General features: G+C 34.8%; 1 protein-coding gene across 1 annotated transcript; it reads right to left on the bottom strand.

Annotated features, from left to right (window-relative positions):
• Positions 1 to 15494: 15494 nt before the first annotated feature.
• Positions 15495 to 23120, bottom strand: MGAT4C (MGAT4 family member C). The gene is made up of 3 exons (XM_010196630.2): positions 22971 to 23120; positions 18475 to 18622; positions 15495 to 16651 (listed from the first exon to the last, which is right to left on the bottom strand). Exons 1-3 carry the CDS (start codon positions 23097 to 23099, stop codon positions 15495 to 15497), a joined length of 1434 nt encoding a protein of 477 aa, XP_010194932.1. The 5' UTR covers positions 23100 to 23120.
• Positions 23121 to 23357: the final 237 nt, after the last annotated feature.

Below are 23357 nucleotides of genomic sequence, written 5' to 3'. Positions count from 1 at the left end.
GAAGAAAGGAACAATAAAAGCAAGAAAACCTGGGGATTAAACTATTAATAATAATAATAAAAAAAAATACGTGAAATAGAAGTGGAAGAAGAGAGAAAGATTCAAAACAAGTGAAGAAATCATTCATCACTTCTCACAGGTAGACCCGTGCTCAGACAGTTCCTAAGCAAAATATGATTAAGCCCTCTCCTTTCCCTTTGTAATGGTGACCATGATGCTATACAGCATGGCATGCAATATCTCTTTGGTTCAATTAAATCATTTGCCCAGTTGTGTTCCCTCTCCACCTATTGTGTACCCCTAATCTATTCAGTGAAAGGGGCAGAGAGAAACAAAAAAAGCCTTGGTGCTGTGCAATAGCTACCATGTCAGTATGTTATCAGTATTGTGCTGGTCACAATCTAAACCATACCATTGCATGAGCTGCTGTGAGGAAAGTTAACTCTATCCCAGCCATGTCCAGTACAAAACATTACTGTTAGATATGATGGAAGGTCTCTAAAACATCTGGACTGCATAAAGCACTGGAAGCAGTTGCATGCACAGCCTTCAATTCAATAAAAATTTATTTGAGAAAAATATGAAACCTTCCATTCTATTCTTTGCCCAAAGTAAGTGCAGGATTAGTCTGCAGTCTCCTTTTTCACTGTAAAAAAAAGTGATTTTATTTGTCTTATTTTTGCCAAAGATTCCATTTTCCCTTACTTAAGGTGAACAAATTAGTAAACACACCTAGCAGTCTACCAATTTTATCGAAAAAAGCCCCTATAAACATCACCACTCCACTCCAAATTCTAGGTTTTCTAATTGTTTGTATGACTTGAGTAAAAGTTCCAAAAGCTTACTTTGGTAGTTAATGTCACATCTTTTAAGTATCTGCTGCTTGCTCTGAATAGCCACAGTCTTTCTGATCTTTACTTTTTTAGACTTGTAGTGGGCAAAGGTCTGAGGTTTGCAATACAGATGTCGAAATTTCTGCTCAGACCTTTTAAATCGGTGGCTAGAGTTCAGAGAATCATAATTAATAAGTGAAGAACAAAACATTGAATTATTGATTCTGCTTTCCTCTACATGGGGAACAAGAGAATTTAAACAAGGCTAAAGCTAATTTTCCAGTCCCCACTTAAAGACTTCAAAAAGACAAATAATCTTTGATCATCTTCTCCGAACATTAATCATCTTAATAGATGAAAATTAGAAATAAACAGTGCAAGTTACAATCTGTGGTGTTAATTTGTAGCTATTTGATTATGATTCTTTTCTCCACCAGAGTAATTATTGCCCTTAGTGTCTAGTGATTTTTCTATGTACTAGTGATTTTTCTGTGTAAAGTACTTAACAAATGTCATTTTAAATACCTGTTGGTTTGGGGTTTTTTTTCAGTTTTCTTAAATTAAATGCTTTCCATATTTACCATATGAAACATTTCAGGCCAGTTTTCTTAAATTAAATGCTTTCCATATTTACCATATGAAACATTTCAGGCTCAATGCAGAGATTATTCCAGATTTTCTGCACAGGCAAATTCAATTTTATGAGAAATGGCAGTGATCTAAGACAAATTGAGAGCATGGAGTGGGAAGAACCACCTATGGCATCTCGAGTAGGGGCAAGCTCAGGAAAACTGCATCAGTAAGCAGGTGGCAAGGACAGGCCTTTGGGTATTTAAGGCAGGGGTTGTGAAGCCTATGGAGCTTGTTTTTACTGGGTGGGCAAGACAAAGGCATGTAAATTGGATCTTTGAGATTTTCAGAAATGAGGCTGGAAAGGATCAGTGGTATTTCATGTAGTTGAGCAGTATGATGTGCTGCATGAGGAAAGAGAAGAATGACTGTTGAGTTTCTCCTGACTCAACTTAGATCATGCCTCTCTAGGCACTTCCAGGACTTTATAGTCTCTTTGTGGACCTTTGCTACTTCTAAATGAAGCTCTAACTCTTCCTCCTCTCCTTATGCTGGCAGGAAATGAAGGCTGAAAAGGAGACTTTGAACATGCTCTATTGCTGCTGCAAAGGCAGAAAGTGTGTCAGATGGGGTGAGACACCTGAGCTGAAAATCATGAGCAGGAAGACTTTGTAAGTCTGCTTTATAAGAGCGCTCTTTCCTTTGTATTTGTAGAATGGTTGTGGAGATCATTCCTGCCTAATACTAGAGAAATCACACTCTTCATTCATATGTGATTTTTTACCTTCACCAATAAAACTATACACTAAAGCAAGAACAGTTGACTTCCTGCAGAATATTTATCTCAATTCTTTGGACTTTATTGATACATATATTTAAAGAAAAAAGAGAATGTTCCAAATCCACATAGAATCATAGAATTATTACAGTTGGAAAAGACCTTTAAGATCATCAAGTCCAAACACTCACCTAACACTGCCGGGCCAATCAGTGAGCTAAATCCATGCCCAGAATAGTATGAAATTATGGGGAATATATGAAATTCAGTTGTTTTAATCAATAGGGAAGGAGTAAGTGGCACTGAGCAGAAGTAAAATATCTTCCTGATAATTTCACCAAAGAAAATAAAAACGGCCAGTAGGTGGTAGCCTTATTCCAAATAATGAAGGGGAAAAAAAACCCCGAACAACCTGGAAAGCTGAACATTACCTCAAAATGGTGAATACTTTCCCTCCCTATTAGTCATTTCAGATTCCAGCACACATTCTGTAAAGAGCACTGGGCAAGGCTAATAAGAGTTTGGGCAATGCAGCTCTATGTAAACTGTGAAAGGGCAAAGGGTTGAATTCTTTTATTGACAGGATCTTATAGCTGTAATTAGACATTGAAGTTTTCTGTGGTAGGAAGCTTTAACCATCTTGGAATCAAGCTTTTATGCATTCAGCAACTTGATATTCACACTAAGTACATAAACCTTTGACCCACAGATTGTACTACTGGTGAATATGATTAACACAATAAAGCTAATGTATGTTTAAAAATTTTATGCTTAATGTGTGAGAATACTAAAACTTTTTTTATATAATTGAGACAAGTTTCTTTAGTATTTTAGATAATTCTTTGAACATGGAAATAAGTTATGAATAAAAATGAGTTTAATAACATAGAACACTAATTAGTCTATGCAGTGTTCCTTGCAGATATATATATTGAAATTATTAGGGCAAAACATCAGCACCTGTGATTTAAAGGCTGTATACCACTGTAACAAGTTGTTGCAGTAGAATAGATAGTCTCTCAAACTGATCCTCAAGATTTTGTACAATTAATTGAAATTAGTAAAATAGCAAACTGTCAGTAAGTATTGCTCTTTTGTTGTGTTTTTCTGTCTTGATTTTTGGTTTTGGATTTTTTTTGTTGTTTTGTTTTGTTTTGTTTTTGCTTTTTTGTAAAGAGTTTGGAGACCAGCGTCTTCAGTTTTAAACATCAGTTTGAGTACTCTTTGGGGTGGAGGTATAGGGGGAAATGGAATTAACAGACAAAACCATAAGATATGTGTCTCTCAGTCACTCCACTCAACACCGGAATTCTCATCTAAGCTATTCATTCAGGCCTCATTTCAGCCTCCTGTGAGAAAAGTACCCTGAGAACTTGCCATCTCTCTTTGGCACTTAACAATCTAACATACAATGAATAGTTTTCTAGAGACAACATCTGTCTCTGCTTACTATAGATGCTCCTATAATGGTTATCTTAAACCAGATGCTTCTGTCTTAGGTTGCTTTAATACTGAATTTTATTGCTGTTTTTTATTAGGAAGGATAACAGTAATACTTGGCCACCAGCTGACACTTCTGAAGGCTGTTTATTACGTAAGATCCCATACTCTATTGGGTAACCCTGTATTGCAGATGTCTCCAATACCAAATAATATCTAAAATGGCACTGAACATCAATATTTATGAAAGTAAACCCTGGTCAAAAGCAATGACACATATTTTTCCCATTTTCTGACCAAAATGAAGTTAAATTAGTTTGAAAATGCTAAATGGTCAGTTATTTTTCTTTTGTTTTTATTTCCTCACTTCTTTTCCTTTGATTTTTAAAATTGTTAATTTAAAACCAGTAAAATTGCAAATTGGAGATATTATGTATACAATATCTCTGATATTTTTACACTAATTTGAAACAGAAATAATTAAAAAATAAAAAGAGACTGTGCAATGGAATAAATTCAGTTGACTGATAACCTCCATATAGATTGGGTTAATTTAAAAATGTCTTCAGAATTGAACTCAGCTTTAGGCCTTTCATAATGCACATAACTCAGAACACAGCCTTCATACTGAAAACCTCCATGTAATGCAAGTAAAGATTTGGTGTCTCCAAATCTAACTTGATAGGTCCCATTAGACTTCATTATTTCCTATTCTAGAACTAAACAAACAAACAAAATTGAACAGAAAATATTTCTTTGTCTGAATTGTTGGTTTCTTTAAGTGATAGCCTAGAGAAAATTATTCATGTGAGTGTAAATTTTATTGGTTTGAATTCTTCATCTCTATTTTCTTTATTCTCTCTTGCCTTCCCAAATCCATCTGATATTGATCTATGCTCTAGCTGTCTGACATATCTGTCTCTACCTGCCTCCCAATGGGCCTGGTTGCACTAGAAGCCTTTTTTCCCCATCCTTGTCATTTTTTTTTTTTCAAATTCCTTTACTAAGGTCTTAACTTTTGTGTTCAGTCCTCTATGAAATGGAAAGGATTGATGTAGTTTTCTCCTTTCCAGCCTTACAGTGTGCCTCCCATCCTATAACAGATTTTCTGATAACACTGTTCTTAAAGCTGAAAGGTCTACCATGACTTTGCAGCCTCCCACTATGAAAATTGCTTACTGGCAATGAAGTCTACCTCCACATTTGTCTTCTGTTCACACTCTCGAATGTCTCAGGTGAAGCAGGAACCTTCACACAACAGTGTGAAGTGTATGACATGTGGAAGGTAGACATCTAAACACAGAAACTAGGACAAATCTGAGGTCCTGCAGTAGCATCTGTGACTATTCCCTGCAACATTGCATGTTCTATAAACAACTATAAATGACATGCGATACACATTTATTTCTGTTTATGCCCTTAACGTGTACTAAAAATATGCATGCACTTATGAATTTTGGAAAAGAATGTATAGATTTATAAGTTCTAATTGGAAGATTTTTCTCTTTTTTTAATACCACCAGAAGATAGAATCATAAAATCATAGATGATTCCAAAGTTGTCAGGTTTTAGTTTTCTTAACTCACTCATAAAATTCCTGGTTTGTAACTTAGTTGTCCTTACCAGTCAGCTAGCAACAATGTTCACCTTTGGCTATGGAGACTTAAAATCTGTCCCTGGCATTCAAATAAGTCCTATAACTATTCGTGTTAAGCTGAAGCTATCAAATCAGTATGATTTGACAGTATGAGAAATGGTTCTGTGTTAAAACAGTTAGCAAAAACGTAGCAGGAGACATGAACAAAATTAAAGACAATTTATTTACAGGAATGTCTTTTTGAGATAGATAACTTAGTAGGCAATAACTATTTTTAGGGAGATTTTCTTATGGGCACAAAATTGCATTTTATAAAAAATTATAAAAGGCCAAAGAAGAAGATAAATCAAACCAAAATGTTTTCATCTGAAAAATCAGATGAAAAGGAGATCTGGGCTCAGTTGCTGGCTATGTTATAGTTTTACTTTATGGTCATGGCAACTGAGCTATTCTGGCACAAATACAGATATGTCCAAATAGTAACTGAATTAATAGTAGTTTTTATTTCTCACTGGGTTCTAATTCACATTTTATTCCTCTTTTTGATTCACTTTCTGACTTACTGTGTACTTGTACCAGCATAGTGCAGGAAGGCAGTGGAAAGAAGCAGAACAGGAATACAAAGCCCTATTTTCAGTTTATGAGAAATGATGTTAATCAATTTTACATTACTATTATTTTGCATAAATCTGAACAGGATTTCTTAAAAAAAACCCCATCAATACCAACATTATTCTGTTTTCATGGTTATTGTTTCAAAGTGCCATCACTAAGACTAGTTTAATGAATAGAGATAATTTCGAAAACAATACATGAACAAAGACCTGTTGGAATGAAGATAGAAGCTCTTTTAAATTTCAGTGATTTTTTTATTAAGTTAGAAATATTTTAAATTATAGAATATTTGGAGAACACTAGAAACATCTGAGTCACCCTTTGCTTTGTTAGTAACTGTCTCCTTTGAGCATCTGATTCCTCTCCAGTACCTGTGGAATTATTGCCTTCAGGTTAGAAGAATAGTTTAAGCTAACTTTTCTGCTTTGCCTGTATATATATAATACAGTGTGCCATTCTACATGGTCACTACTAAAACACGACAGGGCATTCAAAAGGAAAAATACCCTCCAGTAGCAGTGCTTTGGCAATTTAGCTCCACTTCTTTCTATATCCTTTCTTTTGTAGTAAAAGAGCTCAGTTTACCAGATGAACTGTTCCTTACAAATATCATTTCAATTAAAAAAAAAAAAAAAAAGTCAACCTCCAAAGAGAAGCCTTTAGCATGTCCTCATCTGGATTTCAGCACAGTTGAAAAAGGAAAAAAAAAACCTACACAAAAAGCCACTTTGAGTTTCTAAAAGACAGTGATTTCTTAGACACAACAGAAAACAAAAAAAAAAGCAGTGAAGAAGGAAAAAAAAAAAAAGGTGCATTAGCACTTAGGAATATGCTGCAAATAGCAGTCTGAGTGTCAAAAACTCTATTCTGAGGTGCCATATTGGAGAAAAGATCTGTTTTCCAACAAAAGGAATAAAAAATTAACAATTCTTCTGGAGGCTATAAACAATTTTCCTAATTGGTTTTCTGTGTTTCTCACATTTTTGTCTGAAAACTTCAGTTAAATGAAGCATATAAGGAGAACAGAAATAATTTCTGATGGTGAAGTTTTATGTCATTAAACAAACTATGTCTGTTGACACAAATGCTGTGAAAGCAGTTAAGCTACTGAATACAACATTTTAGATGTGTGGGACAAGCAGGAGAGGCTCTCAAAAGAGTCCTAGTAGATGTATACCTTACTTATGAAACTATGAATTTTATCCTTTGGAATAAAGACTGATTTTGAATAAAAAAGGTTTTCTATAGCTATAGCTCATATTGAGGTGAGAAAGGAGGAAGAAGGCTCCATTCCATGTTCCTGAAATTCAAAGGTTCAGATTCTTGGAAAATCTGCTTTAGCACTTGCTTACATGAGAGAGGAGGGAATTTAACTCTCTGATTTCTCACTCTGGATTAAAATAAAAATCTTATTCCCTTTAAAGACTTCTGGGGCTATTTTAATCATCCCAGTCTATTTAATTACAGTATTAAATTGAAAATAAAGGAAAAAAAATAATGTATAGCTTTTTTTAAAACTGATGTCAGAAGCAGTTATTTGCATCAGTGTAATTCAGATAAGCATCTGGCCCACAAAGTATCCTGGCACAGAGATTTGTGGGTTCTTTTTAAGAAAAAGGAATTTTTTCAAGATGTCCTGACTACTGGGAGCAGAGTGTTTGACCAAAGTATGCTCAGCAGATGGTAGATGTTTCCATGATGGTAAATATTAAAAGCTCTAAACCTATAAAAATTGGGAAATAAGAGTGTGAAAGATTTTCTGTTGTTTTTCAGTTTTAGTTGCATGTGTAATTAATAAATATGAGACAAAAAAAAAAAAACAACTCAAAAGAAAGCTAAAGTCAATGGAAAAAAAGAGAAATGTCTCCTAATTTGTTACTTGATCTGACCTATTTTTCATGGCTAACTCAGTAAACTGGCCTTAAAAGTGGGTTTTTTTTCTTCTTTCCTTACTGTCTTTCTTATTTTATTATTCAGAAACTTATTGCACTAAAATGTGATGGATCAACAAGTAATGATGAGAAGGATTGTTTTGTGTGGGGAAGGAAACACAAAAGAAAAAAAAAAAAAGTGTTTTAAGGGCCAGCTGATGGCTTTGTGCAACCACCTCCCCACAAACCACTACTGCCTGGTGGAGCAGGAGCCCAGGGCAGTGTGAACCAAAACCACTGGTGCATTGTGTCCTCAGCCTGTCAGAATATTTAAAATACTGATGAAAGCAGGTTTTCACAAAGATGCTGCATTGAGCAGTGGCTTTGCTGAGCTCTCCTCTTTCACTGGCTTCACCACTGGGGCTGTAACTTTAAGCACAGTGAGAAGAATGGATTACAACAAAAGCTGGCATGTGGCAAGGTTTTAAATGACTGTATCTGTTGGCTGGCTGGATGTAAGTTGGAGGCCTATGGTGCTATAATACACACCAAAGGAGTCTTCTAGGTGATGTAGCATGCCAAGTTTGGCCCCAGTACCTAATCTCAGCAGGGGTACACATCTCTGTAACTTGAACATCTGCATAAATGTTTGCTGGGTTAGTAATTGATCCCATATTTAAAACCATGTAGGCAGTCAGAGGGTATATCTACACAGCACGCTGTAGTTAGGCCAGAAAGCAAACTGGCTTACATGACAGAAGCTTTATAGATGAAATGGCGTAGCAAAGTTGTATGAAATTAATAGAAAAGTTCCCACTAAGTGCTGTGAGCTTTACATCACATATCCACAGAGGCAAATGAAATGGAAGAAACATCACAGTGAAAAGGGAAAGCAGCAGAAGAAAATGTTCTTTAGCTTTCTTTGTACTGAATCTGAAATATCTAAGACAGCTTCTAATTCTCTTTCTCATGCTTCCTTCTCTGTCAAAAATCTATTGCTTACAATGCCTTTCTGTTTATTTGTTTTTTCACTGTGGGTGTGTGCCTGCAGCGAATGAGGGAGCAGATATTAAGAAGAGATGACAGAAATAAGTAATGCAGAAGTACATACTTTTTTTTTCTCCTCCACTCTTCAGAAATCCCTCCTTATGAAAATAAACAAATTAACCACTGGCTACTAATTATCATAACAATGAGACATATTGAAAATATTTACATTATTATCTTCTTAAGAAAGTGGAAGAGAGCTGTTGAATTTTTAGTAAGCATAAGAAGGTAAAAGTTCATTGACCTAAATGCTTACAAACCTGATGGGGATCTGACAGTTTTGTGGAGGTGATGGAAATACATGATAGAATGAAATTGGTTTTCATGAAGCAGAATTGGAGAAACATGATGCCTTGCTGCTGGCAGAGATATTAAAGTTTGGGTAAGGAATTTTTTCAAGTTACATGGTCTTAGTTGCATTTTTTCCTCACAAAGACCTTAAAAAGAGATACTACAGTGTTGTTGAACAGATAAATGCTTAAAAACATTTTTATCATTTAAATACCTTTTTTCAAATATGTTGTAAGTACAATACTAGAATCCAGTTTCATACCAGAATACACATGTGGCTCCTAACCACTTGTAATAGAATGTTTATGCTAAAACTATTGAAAAGAACAAATATATTTCCTCAGATTAAAAGAGGAAAAATTAAGCTTTAAAATAGAACAAGTTTATGGTCAAGGCCAAAGTATTAATTATAATGACTATTCAGGAAAAGTAACATCTGTTTACAAAATACATGCAACAGCTTGGCAAGAGATATTGCCGAAGGGATTATATTCTATGGAATTGGCTTAGTATCAGAAGGATGAGTGATTAACTGTAGAAGAGTTAATATCAAAATAATTTCTGACACACTGGTTTTATTAAAAATGGTTCCTCTCGAAAGTCTTTGGTGCAGAAGGCAGCTATAAATGTGGGATTTTGTGGCATTTTTATTAATGAACTTATGCACACACACACACATATACTTACCTAAAAACCTTACCTGACTTTTTGGGTTTTTTAATATGAGGAGCAGTTAACACTAACTTGCTTGAGCAAACGTTTTATCTCCTTTAAGGGAATATATGAAAAAAAGGAATTTTGAAAAAAATTTGCTGGCTATATTGTGTCATTTATTTCCCAAATGTAAGGCTTTTTATATAAACTAAAATTGCCCCTTTCCAAATGAAAAGATGTGAGTGTGCAGATGGGAGTGAACTGAGGTATCAGGAAGAAGGAGGACCACATGTTGATTTTAATACACAGTTTTGAGCGAGAGAAGGAAAAAAAACATATGGAAGAAACTGCATCTTTGAAAGGTAGCAGACAACCACTAGAGAGAAGATCTGTTTTCTTCCTTGAAAGATGCTATTCAGTTCTGTGGAGGAGAGAAACCTGGCTCACTTTGCAAATGCAAAACCAGACTGCTGCCAGGAACCACTTGCAGGAGTGATTAACAAAAACAGTTTGCTTTACAAGATTTTTGTGGAGGTAAAAAGGTATGCTTTATAATTTTAACACAATCAAATAGTGCACCTTTAGACTTATATGGCAAGAAAAAAAAAAAAAGGAATTAGCTCTTCTCCCTTAAAAGAGTGTCTTATTTTAGCATTCTTACCATCTTCTCATCAGATGTGGCATTTAAATATAGTGAGCAATAGCCAAATGAAGGAAGTAATTCTGAAAAATAAATGACAGTAACAGTCCCAGTTTCCTGAACGGAGGAGAAAGAGGTTTGCCAATATTTACCCAGGATGATGTCAATTTATTCAATATTAAAATTAAAGAGAGAGTGAAGGAATGCATGCTGGTGAAATTTCAAATTGAAATTAGAATAAACTCTAAAGTTTCAGGCAGACTGAAATAACCCAAGCAGCATTAGGGCAAAGCAAGAGACTTTCAGTGGTAGTAAATGCTACTGTGAGGATTTAACTTATTCTTTCTCTGGTCTTAGAGATGAAAGGTTCATAGAAGAAAAAAAAGTCAGTATATTTTAAATTGCAGCTCTAGACTGCAATTTGAGCAGGAAGTCTAAATCCAGCTTATCAGAACAAACAGAAATAGATTTGAGAAAGTAAATTACACAATTACATATCATAATTTTTCCTTTAAAATATGCTATTTCTTCTTGTATTATATGCACTTTTGGCCCAAGTTCAACAAATGAAAATATGATATCTACAGTTAAAAGAAAACTGAACAGTTCTATAGTTAAAGAGAAGGGCATTAAGCCAAAGGGTCTTTTTAATCTTACATTTATTTCCAAAAATATGACAGATACTGTAGCAAGGATAGCAACTGCTCCTTGTTACATTTCTACCCCCTCTCTGGTAAATGAAAGTATTCCAGAGCTGCAGTACAGCAGGCTGGACAGACAGTCAGTACTATTGTTTGCATCTCACATCAGTGTGTATGCCCAAGGCAATGCTTTTGAAAGCTGAATTTATGATTTTTACTGAGACAGAAGAAAAAAAAAAAAAAAGAGCAGTTCTAAGGGCTATCATGGGCTCTCTTTTGCTGTAAAAGGTTAATAAAATGACCATACTCTGACAGCCAACCATCTTTAAATGGTAAGTTAGTTTAAGTGCGAACATACAATAGAAATATGCACACAAAATATTTATTTAACCTTCTCCTGCCATCATGATACTTTCATCTTTTCCACTTAAATTACACAGGATAGATGAAGCCGGATCACAGACAAACCTTTAAACCTGGTTTTAAAAATTAAAAGTAGGTCTTTTGCATAGCAGTTACTTTTTTCCCAGTAATGTATTTTTTAACGTCTTTGTTCAATGCAGTTATCTAGGAAGAAAAATCACTCTAATAACACCAAGGGAGAGCCCAAGAAACTGAACATCATGCTTGTACTGATTTTCAAAAAGTGGTACATGTTTGTTAAGAAATTGGAACATTTCATAAAGTACAAACACGGTACCTTTGAGACTGAGAATTTACAGCCTGAAATTTCCATGGCTGCTAGGCAGGTTTTCCTGAACTGGCAAAAGCAAAATGAATGTCAATGAGTAAATAACAAGAAGGAAGGCAGCTATTTAATCAGCTGAATGGAGGAAATGAGCATCAGGTTTTGATGTTCAGCTTTACTCATTAAATGTGAAACTCTTACATAAGCCCAGCAAAAGGCTGGCAAAGAGTTTAATTAGCAATATCATCCTACTTTAAGTACTTTCAAGTTCTACATGGAATTTTAAGAGCCTTTTTTACAAACGTCAGTACAAAGTGGAATTTTATTTGAGAGTTTGTAATGCATAGTATGATATCTAGAAATGCAGCAGAAAAATAGTCTAGGATCTGCCCGGATGCCAATTCAATTTTACACCAATTTAACAACAAACTACTATTGTGGAAACATTATTGTAATTAATCTTTCTCTGTACTTCACCTAATTCTTAAAAAAACCTGTAATAAATAATGCTTTAGCTTCATGACAGAGATTCATATTCCGTATTGTAAAGCTGAACATTTATTTTAATTCAAATTGCAAGATGGTATTTATGAAGATACTGAACATCCCTGCTGTGAAGAATGGTGGCATTGGCAGGAACTAATCTGTAAAGGTTTATATGTATCACATATTTTCCTCTGCATTTATACATATGACATGGAATCAGGCAAAAGAAACAGATCTCTTGTATCTTGAATTATCTGGGAAATGAACAGTAAGGCCAAACCTCCTGCATGGCCTTCCACCACAGTCAATAGAGAACCATTTCTTAGACAGCCATTGTATGCTAAGATGACTCTGGACATGCTGCTTTTTCTTTCCATTCACATCAGAAAAAGTAATCTAGCCTTAGTCTACATGCCTGACTGTGTTGCTAAAGGATGCAAATGCCTAGGTGACACAAAATGTATTTGCTGTGACAAAACTAGTAAAAAAGGCAAGAACTTGGAAAATGCCATTGGAGATACCAAAACACATCTATTTGGATAGTGTTTTCATTTCAGCATTCCAGGATGGCTAAAACTTAAAATGGAAAAAATAAGACAACTATTTGTTTATGTATAAAAATACAAAATCAACTCAGTCTTTTATAATATATAGATCAATCCTGGTTCACTAAAGAAGTAGAAGCTTTGCAGTTTCCATCTGCAAGGACTAAGGAGAGACAAACAAGGATTAAGCTTTGTATTTATTTTATCAAAAAAGCTGATGGAGCAGTGGAGACACTTCATTTGTCTTTGTATATGGGACATGACACCAATATCACTTAATTTATTTTCATTATAATACATCCATATTTTCCACCTGTGTTTTGCAAAACATTATAATGTACCATTTGAGGATACAACACTGCTTGAGCTCAAGATACATGACCTGCATTACTACTCATAATTTTATACTTATTGAAACGTAGCCTAAGAGAACTGCAAATTTAACATGAGAAAATTAAGAACTATAATTTCCATCAGAATCTCTGAAATGCTTCACAATGAAAGTGGATTTTAACTGCAGTTTTTAAGACGGTTAATCACATTTTTTTTTCCTTTAATACTTTTCCAAGTTGAAATAAGATGTTACAGTTTTATGTTTATTTAACTTTTAGCAATTTAATAATGAACAAGCTCCTGATTTCCTTTTATAAAGGCAAAAAAGTGAGTGTCTAATGATAATTCTGAGCAGAGAATAAAACTGAGCATCATGTTAGAACATTGATCTAAAAATAACACACTCAGAAAGCACCTTAGTAAATTATCTTTATCATAGTACATATAATAAATATGCTAAAATTGTTTTGACTGAAAATTGCTGTTCTCTGAGTTTGTTTATTCTGCACATAATTCACAGTGAGTAGTATTTTATTTCCCAAGAATTCCCTGTGTTAGAGGGATTTCACTATGTGAAGAAAGATAGAAGACAAACTGTCTTTCAGTTAAGAAAATTAAAAAAAGACTCAGTGACATTATACAATGAGGAATCACTACCAGTACTAATAAGAATGATACATATATGTTAGTGAAGAATAGATCCATTAGTGTGCAGACCACAATGTAATATTTTCAGTATGATTCTTTCAGTATGAAAATATTGATATTCAGTCCATATATGAACTCAGGAAATAGACAACAGAACAAACTCCAATGAGTGGAGTTTTGTGACACTGCTAATCTTTTTCTTCATCGGCAAAAAAAAAAAGAAAATCCAGACTTGGAGAATACTGAACATATACATATCTGATGAAATATTTCCGTTTCAGAAGGCAATCACTTTTTTTTAGAACAGGAAGAAAAAAAACCCCACATCTTCAAATGTATCTTTCTGAAATCTGCCTGAAAACCAATTATCATTGATTTTATGGCTTTTGTTTTATTTTTTTCTCCCTAAAATCTGATATCTTTTTTCATGTGCATGAGTTTGATAATATATACATTCTGTGAAGGAGGAGAATTTCTTAGAGGAAAAGCCCCCATAGATTCTGCTAATCCATATGTATGCAAATAGTATGACTCAAATAGCTATACAGCCTCCCTAAAAGCCCAGATCTGACGCTGAAGTCATGAGCAATGAGGGAACTTTTCTGCCTATTAGCTAAAGCCAGACAAAAATAAGTTTACAAGGAATAATCAGAGGCAGTGGTAAGTTTACGAAACTAACATGGTCAGAATTCCTAAACTGAAGAAAACAAAAGACTAACTAAAGAAACTTACTATTTTTCATTGATTCAAGATTCTTCATTTCCCATCTGCTCTATTGGCCAGAGATCATCCAGGAAAGACCAGTGATCACGTTTACCTCTAACCTCCAAGTGCACTTCCTGGTAAACTTTACTTTTGTGTAATACATGGACTGAACATGTAGATTTGAAAAGCATAACAGTCCTTGAAAAGCATGCTGTAGTATTCAGCTATGTGCAAATTTCTCATGGGGAGTTCTGCATATTGTGATGGAAAGAAAATTTTGAAGCTGAGATCTGTTAAGATGCCTGTCTAAGAGAACAGTGTTGTCCTTGAGGAGCTTGGTTTTGATAGCGACATCTGTACTCAAGCAGAATGCTTGCTTACTGTGAAGCATTTTGTTTAAATAAGGAGAGTGAATTGGTCCCCTAAGTAATATAGAATCCAAGTGGTGTTCGTTTCAGTGAAAAGACATAGGAAAAAGAACAAAGGATATTTGTTGAGACCGAATAACAGATACAATTATCTATTTTTTACATTGTTGTCATGTCGGATTTATAATTTTACATACATTCCTTTTTGAAAAGAAGTTGCAATGATTAGCCACGTTATTTTCTTACAATGCTCAGAATGAAATTACCAATTTCAGGACAGATTTCCTTGTCATGGCTGCCTTTAAAAGAAACACATAAACAACTATTTTACAAACGCATACTACCATAACATTTTAAATTTATGTGTGCTTAAGGTGCAAATCAGTTTCTTTTCACAACATACTCATCATAGCTTTAAACCTTTTGGTACTTATAGGATGTTTTGTTTTCTTCTGTTTAGTCCAGAAGATGTCTTTTACAGAGAAATGATAATAAAAAAAGGGATTCAAGATCTCGAGAGATTTGAGAACTCTGCATTTCCTACAAAATTAAAAATTTTCAACAAATAAGTGTTTGTATATTGCCTGGCCAAACTAGTAAAAAATAGATTGCTTTGCTTGTTTTTATTTCTCCAGATTTTCTCTGTCTCTAGTGGAGAGTCAGAAATGTCAGTTTTTCAGGGAACTGCACCAGTGAGGGCCCAGAAGATTGTATGCATTCTGTACCTTCTCAGGTGGCTTTGCTTTACTGATTTAGTGTTTGAGAAGTCCAGACGCTAATGCTCCTTATGATCAGCCATTCTTTTTGACTTTTGGTAACAAGTATTCTCATGCAGTTAATATCAAACAGAACTTTGTGCTCTACATCTGTTATTTCAAAATTCCCATTTTTAAATTCCCCTAGTCTCAAGTAAGTAGTACATTGCCTCCCTTTTTTACTTCCTACAATCTTTTCTCCTACTTCCAGGGCCCCATGATGCAAAATGTCATTTTGCCGATCTTCAGTTCCAGTGATGACTTTAATTTTACTGATTTTAATGGGCTTTTCAAATACAATCCCATAGAAGTCTCCAGTAGAAGGAGCTTTGCCCCAGAAGTACTCATCGATGCTACTATAAGCCTTGCTTGCCTCATAGTTTTCAAATACATTCATGTTAGTGTGCAAGTTTGCAGGTGGGTTGTCAGGGATATCAAATGATTCCTCTTCAAAATCATCATCTTTTAGCTTGTTTTCAGCTCCTTTATAAGATGAGTAGTATCCCATGTGCTGGAACAGAGATGGCTTAAAACGTATCACTTCCTTTTGAGCTAACAGCCCACGAAAGTGGATGAGCAGCCAATCACAAGGCATTTCTTGGTAGAACATCAACAAAAAATGAGCCAGGCGTGGGAGGTCGTGAGAATGGTAAAGCTTTCCAATGTACCCCAGTTTGGAGAATTCCAAAGTCACCCAGTAGGATCCTTCTCGTGAGGTAATTACTTTCTTAACAGCAGTCAAAAAATTCTTTGAGCAGCGAACATCATCTTCTAGCATCACATAATAGTCAGAAAGATTAGCACAAAAGTTAAGAAGGAAAGCATAATCTACATTTTGTTTGGATCGAAACTTCACGCGGTCTTCTGGGTCATTGTAATTTCTCTTGAGGCCATCCAATACAGGATAATACTCCTCAGAGACGTGAATAACTATTAATCTGCCCGCAATTATGTGATGTGCAAACTTCTGTGAAATATCCTGGACCATCCCTTCACACCAAGCTGAGTCAAAATCTGCCAGCTGGACTACCACTGCGATTTCTTTGAGTTCCTCATAACTTGACTGCTCAAATATGGACTTGATGGTCTCAAGCAAGTAGTTTCCCTTTTTCCGTTTCACAGAGGATAGTCCAATTGTAAGATACCCTGTACAAAGAAAAGCAATTCAAACAAAAACTGAGTGTTTGATGTTGGAAATCATTTCACCACAAAGCTATCCTCTAGATCTGTGCTTATATTAAATAAACCTTTGAAAGACAAAGACTGAGAAATTTGGTATGTGAATTTATTAAGCTGCATGCAACAAAGGATGTTTATTGCCTTTTCGTGAAAGAAGAATCGTATTGCAAGCAAATAGACATATGGAGGCTATTGCACTAAACATTCACTTTGTAACTGCAAGGAATGACATGAAGTGGACAAAAGCCAAAGCATCGTGCACATATATGCCTGGTAGAGGAAATCACATAGAAAATAATAAAGCTGGAAAATTTGCTAAAAGAAAGGGTATTATGATTCAGGAAATATTTTTAAAGCAAGGACTACAAAATGCAGCAAAAAAAATCCACAAGCAATGGATTAATTGCCAAACTTCTAGCATTTTAAGCACTCTACAAGACTAGTTATACTTATGTATAACTTTACAGGACGAAAGTTGCATGGATAGCTTTGGGTTTTTTTTTTCAGTGTATTTATTTTTACTTGAATTGTCCTATATTTGCTTGCTAATAGTTCTTCTAACTCTTTCAGGATTCATTGAGCATTTTACAGGAAACTCCCTCTTGCAAGATGTAATTTAGATATTATTTTAAAGTAGGAGAGAACTTACTGTTGCATACCTGTATTTGTATAAATAATTTTTAATGCTGTTACAACTTTCTAGGGAGACACGCATCTTAATTATACGGGAAGAATTTTAATCTCTGCTGTTTTAGAATCCCTGCCATTGCATTTTTACCAGCAGTCCAAATAATATTTTTCAGATATTTGCTAATATTTCTCTGTTTTTTCAACTTTTGATGTAAAAAATATTAAGACTTTGTAACTGACAGAGTATACTCCAGTTGAATCTACCCCAACTTTCTTAAAATACTGTGGTTTGCAAAAGACTGCTCTGATAAAGCGATTCAGAGTTTCCCCCAAGGCTTGAATCTGCTCAAAATGAAGTTGTACTGTGAAGTACAACCCCAAGAAGCTATTTGCACTGCCTACAGAGTCCCAAAATTCTCAAATCTAATTTGAACAAACTTTATTTTATAGTCTTCTATTACAGACCAAGAGCTCACAGATGATTTTATTTTACCTTCTGTGCTTGGACTTCTGAGCCTTATTTTTGTGAAATGATTGATTTGGAACTCAAAGGACACCTATCTAAAAGTTAGGTATGGTCCCATTTCACTTCAAAATGAGTGTCTTGAACTTTGCCTGAAGTCAGAATAACTAGATAGTCCATCTGCAGATAGTTGCATGAAGAATCCTCCTCTAGTGTCCCCATAATAACACAATTCACCTCTTCATCACAGCTAAAGGAACAAAGAGATCCATTCACAGCTGCTGGATTGGCAGAACAGGGGACTTGAAATGTGTATATATGTTATCCCGAGGATTTACTAATGATACAGGCAGAGGCCACTAGCATGTCTTGCTCCTACTTTCTAAATCATGTCCCTCTGGCTTTGGGGAAAATCCCCAAAAATGTCCTTGCAGGCTATCCAAAGGCAGCCTGCAGGATGACTACAGCCAAGCATTTGGTCAGAAAGTAATCAGGCTGTGGGGCAGTCACTGCTAAGGCTAAATAAGCAGCTGCCCAAGAACTGCCTATGCAGAGAGAGATAGTTGTCTTGCTAACTCTCTGAGATCATAACTGCTTAACTCAGCCCCTCTTGCCTAGAAATACCATGGGGACTATATGGATTTTACCCATTTTTTAGATTATCTCATTTCATAATGTTGAGATCGCAGTTACTTACTTTTCCTTGGTAAGGGTGTGCCAGCTAGGTAGCGATATGAAACATTTATAGATCCTGAGAAATTGGACAAATCTTTAAAACTGTGAACGTAACGGTCTGGGTTGAGCTGGTGCGTGGCTGTTTCTCTGATTAATTGCTTGTCCCCTTCCTATTAGTGAGAAAACAAAAAGAATAGGAGAGGGAGAGAGACAGAGAGAAACACATTTGTGAATGCCAGCCAGAGAGGAAACGTACAGGCAGGTTTCCAATAATAACATTTTTCAATGTCAGTTTTCGTGAAAGCATGTAGATGAGTAGTAATTTTTTAAAAACCTCATTACTGAATATCATAAATTTTTGGCTACAGAAAACCTACCATAACCCTTCAGATTATGGTAATAGGAAAAGAGGAAAAAAAGAATTGGGGTAAAAACTCAAAAAAGGTTGCAACACTGAATTATCGGCAAAAAATGCTGCAATATTCAGAACAGAGATAAGAAAACATCAGTGAGCAACAGATAATTTTCCTAGGTGGAGAAGTAGGGAGATATTTTAAAAAATATTTTCAGTGATTAAAAAAAATTACCAAACCTGTTGCAAAGGAAAGATAAAACTAAATCCTGAAATCTGGTTCATTTTGACACTTTCTGAATAGCTTGGGCTCATATGCATGTGATCATCCAGAGAGCCAAAGCTTTCTTTGGATTTGTTGGACACCATTTGATGATATAGAAAAAACCCATATTTATCACCATGCCTCCTCTTCCTGATTCTTTCTCCTGTCTTTTGCTTTCAAGAGGCTTCCCTAGCTGTAGTAAAGTCACACAAGGGAAGGAGCAGCTTTGTTAGCAGTGCCTTATTCATAAGCTCATTTGGGTCTCAGCAAAAATCTATTCCCTAGTCTTTAAGAAAAGGGAAAATACCTAACAGGCTGTAGTGTCATGAGACTGAATTTAAAGGTAGGGATGCTTATTTGATTTACATGTCTTGATTCTAGTCTGATGACAGGCCAGTATATGAATGAATTAATTTCTTCTGATATATACAGTATGTTAATATGCTAAAGCTTCCTGATTTGTTATTAAATTATAGCATTTTGCAGCAAGAGTACTGCTGATAATAAGAACAACCCCAGAAATGTAAATAACACTGATATTTAATCATTCAAATACTAAAAAACATGTAAAATACATATTTTATAGCACAAAAAATATTTCTGCAAACAGATCCTAGGCTTATTTTCAGTTCATTATTTTTCTTTCATAAAAGTAGTAAATAATTAATTTCTGAACTTAATAAAACTCTCCAGTAATTTCTCTTTGTTTTTATGTTTATCAGATTCTGGATTAAAATGTAGCTTAATGGGCTAGAGAGAGAATACAGCAAAATTCAGGATATTTTCCATGAAAATTATCAAGTGGAAAGAAAAAGAAAAAAAAAACTAGTTGATTTTTTTTTTAAATTAGACTTTCCTTACTGTCAAAACTTCATGTGTCACTGGTTCCAAAATGAAACATCAGAATTCTTCATTACATAAGAAAGTTTCAGGAGAGAAATAAATATTTTCAAAATTTTTAGAAATAGAGGATGTCAGGATAAAATATTTTGATTTTAACAAGCAAAATATTTATACTGCCACAAACAATTTTTTTTTCTCTCTAAGAAATGCCTTTTGTGGATAACAAGCTTTTAAAAATTTGTTGTTTTAATTTTTTTGTGAATAATGAGCAAAAAAAAAATATTTTTCTAAGAAAGTAAAATCTGGTTCTTCTACATCTGACTTCCATGTGGAAGTCAGGGAATTTGAAGAGCTTGATTATCTCTCTTTAGCTGTCTTCTCTATTTTTTTATATGATGTTTCTGGCTCTTGTCTCTTAACTAACATCTAATTTACATTCCAGCATTTGCTGGAGCTTAGGAAGTTCCTGTGGATGCCATGGATGAAGTGCCAGTTCTCTACTTTTTTTAGGGACACTTGGCTTCATTCAGGATGCCATGTCAGCCACAGCAGTACTATTGTTTTCATAGTACCCAAAATAATGATTAGTATTCATAGAAGAGCGCAGAAGTTGTGCTTCACTTATGATTCACAACTCAGAAGATGTATATTAAAAAAATGCTGTATATATTGTGATATCTGACTATATAAGCTCAGCATGTCTTCCAAATATTTGATCAGACATGATCACACACTGTAGATGAAGCAACTTAAACTGCTCTGCTGACACACATACATCACCACTGCATACCCCCTATCAAACACATTTTTTTGTCTGGGTGGGACTTTGTTTTCCATTTCCTCAGCAAGTGCCCTGCAGAAAACAGTGAAGGCATTATTCAAACAAGTGAGTGAAAAGTTCTCTTCCTTGCTAAGATTTTTCACAATGAATCTCACTTTGATATTCTAACATCCTGAAAAAGGCTACTCTTCTCATCTTAGATCTGGAAAAGAGATATCAGTCCTTCATCCTCTTGCACACACTGAGAAGAAAAACTCTGTGTTAGTTGCCTTCCTGTATCAGTTACCTTCAGGAGATGCTCCAGCAGGAGACTCACTACAATTAGAAAGTCAGAGGACCTTTGGAGCTATGAGGATTTCCAGATTCCCACTCCCTGAGGGGAGCTGGTTAGCCTGCTGGACTTAAAAGCTATTCTCAAGTGTATCTCACCTCACCATCAACACTGAAACTATTCATAGTTTAGCACAGCAGAGGAAACACAGCAGACAAGTTGACAGAGCTGTCAGACATGGTTAGGAAAGTTGAAAATAAAAATAAATAAATAAAGTAAAAAGTCAACAGTCTAACACATTTGGTAAACTTGATGGACCATAAAGGTATCAGGAGATCTGGAATAACCATCAGGAGACTTGGGAAGAGACTTGGCTGGGAGATACATAAATGCAAACATGCCAGAACTGTGATGAGAGAAGCAATGAAAAAAAGTGAATTTCTAAAAAAGAGGGGGAAAAGAGCAAATTAAGAATAAGACAGGGAGCCATCTGGGGAGCTGGCAAATAGGACAAGAAAAGATTTCAAAAACAAATCAAGAGGAACACCATTAGCACTGATAGTAAAAGCACTTTCAAAAACAGCAGAGGGACTTTAAAACAATTAGCGAATGGAGAAGAGGCATCAGTGAAAATACCACTGCAAAAAAAAAAGAAGCAGTAAGCCAGGTCAAATTTGATAACAACCAGGAACTGATGAATAAATAAAACATTGTGCAAAACATTAGTGAAAGTATAGTTAGAGAAAACAAGATATCTGTAATGGAGTAACATACTAGAAGCATGGGATATATTTGAACAGTTTAAAATGTACTAGCATAGTCTCAATTATTGTGTGAATATTTACAATATCATTCTAAATAAAATATTCTCAAATTCAAGAGAAAATTTTCTCTGGTTCTGATAAATTAGTATAAGGTTTTGACTAGTTGTGTATTGCACTTTTCTATGATGTTTCTTTTGAGATCCAAGATCAGACTTCACTTTTCAGAATATTGGAAAGCCCATACTATGCCCGTTTGACGAACCAGACAAAGGGTTACATAGAGGGTCAGAAAGTCACTCAGCAATTCAACTCAAGACCAAGAAACAGGATTGTCTAATCATATCACAAAGTTACATAGTCAGTTTAGTAATTTTACTATTTGCAAGATACAGCAAATAGTATGCTACTTTTACAAGCCCCAGACCAACTTCTGCAGATCTTGAAACGTAATCCATTAATCAAATCTTCAGGGCTTACTTGGCATTCGGCACTGAGACACCCATAGGTTACATATAAACTGTAGAGATAAGTTATATTGTCAGTAGCTTACCTGTTGAAATTCCTAATACAAATCTTTCTATAAATCTTATTGACTATCATAAACTTTGACTAGGTATCTTCTATGTCTAATTGTTAATGCTGTAGCACTGAACTTGAGACTCAAATCTGAGATATAGGAAGTAAGAAAAACAAAATAAATGCACTAAAAAGAAAGCATTTGTGTGGGAGCTTAAAATATACAGAATTACTGTAAGTTCTCTTCTATAATTGTAATTCTTTAATATTGTTTAATACTGTATTCAGAGGTGGGATTTGCAGTGTGAACTGAAAAAGGAGGTCCTAGCTCACATGAATACTTCAAATACAGGCAATTTTCAACATCAAAATTGAAGGAAATTCAAGGAAATTCAGAAGCATGGAAAATACAGGGGTTGTTTTGACTTAAAAGAAGATACCCGATGAAGACATGTCCATGATGTGCTACATTCTTTTTCTCCCATACTTCAAATAAACAGTGATGTATTTACTTAGTGAGAAGGGCTGTTAGCATCTTACTGACACACCCTATGTGCAGTATATATTGATAAGTTGGCTTTATCACAAAGGACATATTTTGAGGATTCTTCACTGTTAATGGTAAGCTAATAGAGGAAATTGTAGGAATTATGAACTTTACAGCTTAACTAGGGTTGTGTCATGTTCCATTGCTGCAGGATAATTTCTTCCATCTAAGTAACTTACCAAAACATAACCATCTTCAATGTACAAGTTCATGAAGAGCAAGCAAATGACAAGGACTCCTAAGAACGATACTGCTGATCGTTTCCGCAAGCATCTCATTTTATCAAAATATTTCAAGCGGTGTCTCATGTGAAGAAAGGCATACAGTAGTGTGACCTATGAAAGAAAATCACAGTATTACCAGAATTGTCCACCTGAAAATCATAATAGAAAACCAACTTACCTTCAAATGTATCAAATTCCTTCAAACACATATAGACTAGATAATTTAAAGTGGAATTGATTTCATTTAATTATTGTAATTTTCAAGTTTAATATACAAACTTAACTATGAACTTTTTTTTTTTTTAGTCAGTAAACTAAAACCCACACTTTGTCCAACCCATT

Source organism: Colius striatus, chromosome 1 (assembly GCF_028858725.1).
Source record: "Colius striatus isolate bColStr4 chromosome 1, bColStr4.1.hap1, whole genome shotgun sequence".
NCBI classification, from domain to species: domain Eukaryota; kingdom Metazoa; phylum Chordata; class Aves; order Coliiformes; family Coliidae; genus Colius; species Colius striatus.
The sequence above is the reverse complement of the archived record's forward strand: the minus strand, read 5'-3'. Positions and strand labels throughout refer to the sequence as shown.

Coding starts and splice junctions, on each gene's coding strand:
- MGAT4C (XM_010196630.2), bottom strand. CDS start 23,099: ATGAGACACCGCTTGAAATATTTTGATAAAATGAGATGCTTGCGGAAA. Junction 18,623..22,970: donor TTGAAGATGGTTATGTTTTG/GTAAGTTACTTA, acceptor TCTCACTAATAG/GAAGGGGACAAGCAATTAAT. Junction 16,652..18,474: donor CACACCCTTACCAAGGAAAA/GTAAGTAACTGC, acceptor TTCTTTGTACAG/GGTATCTTACAATTGGACTA.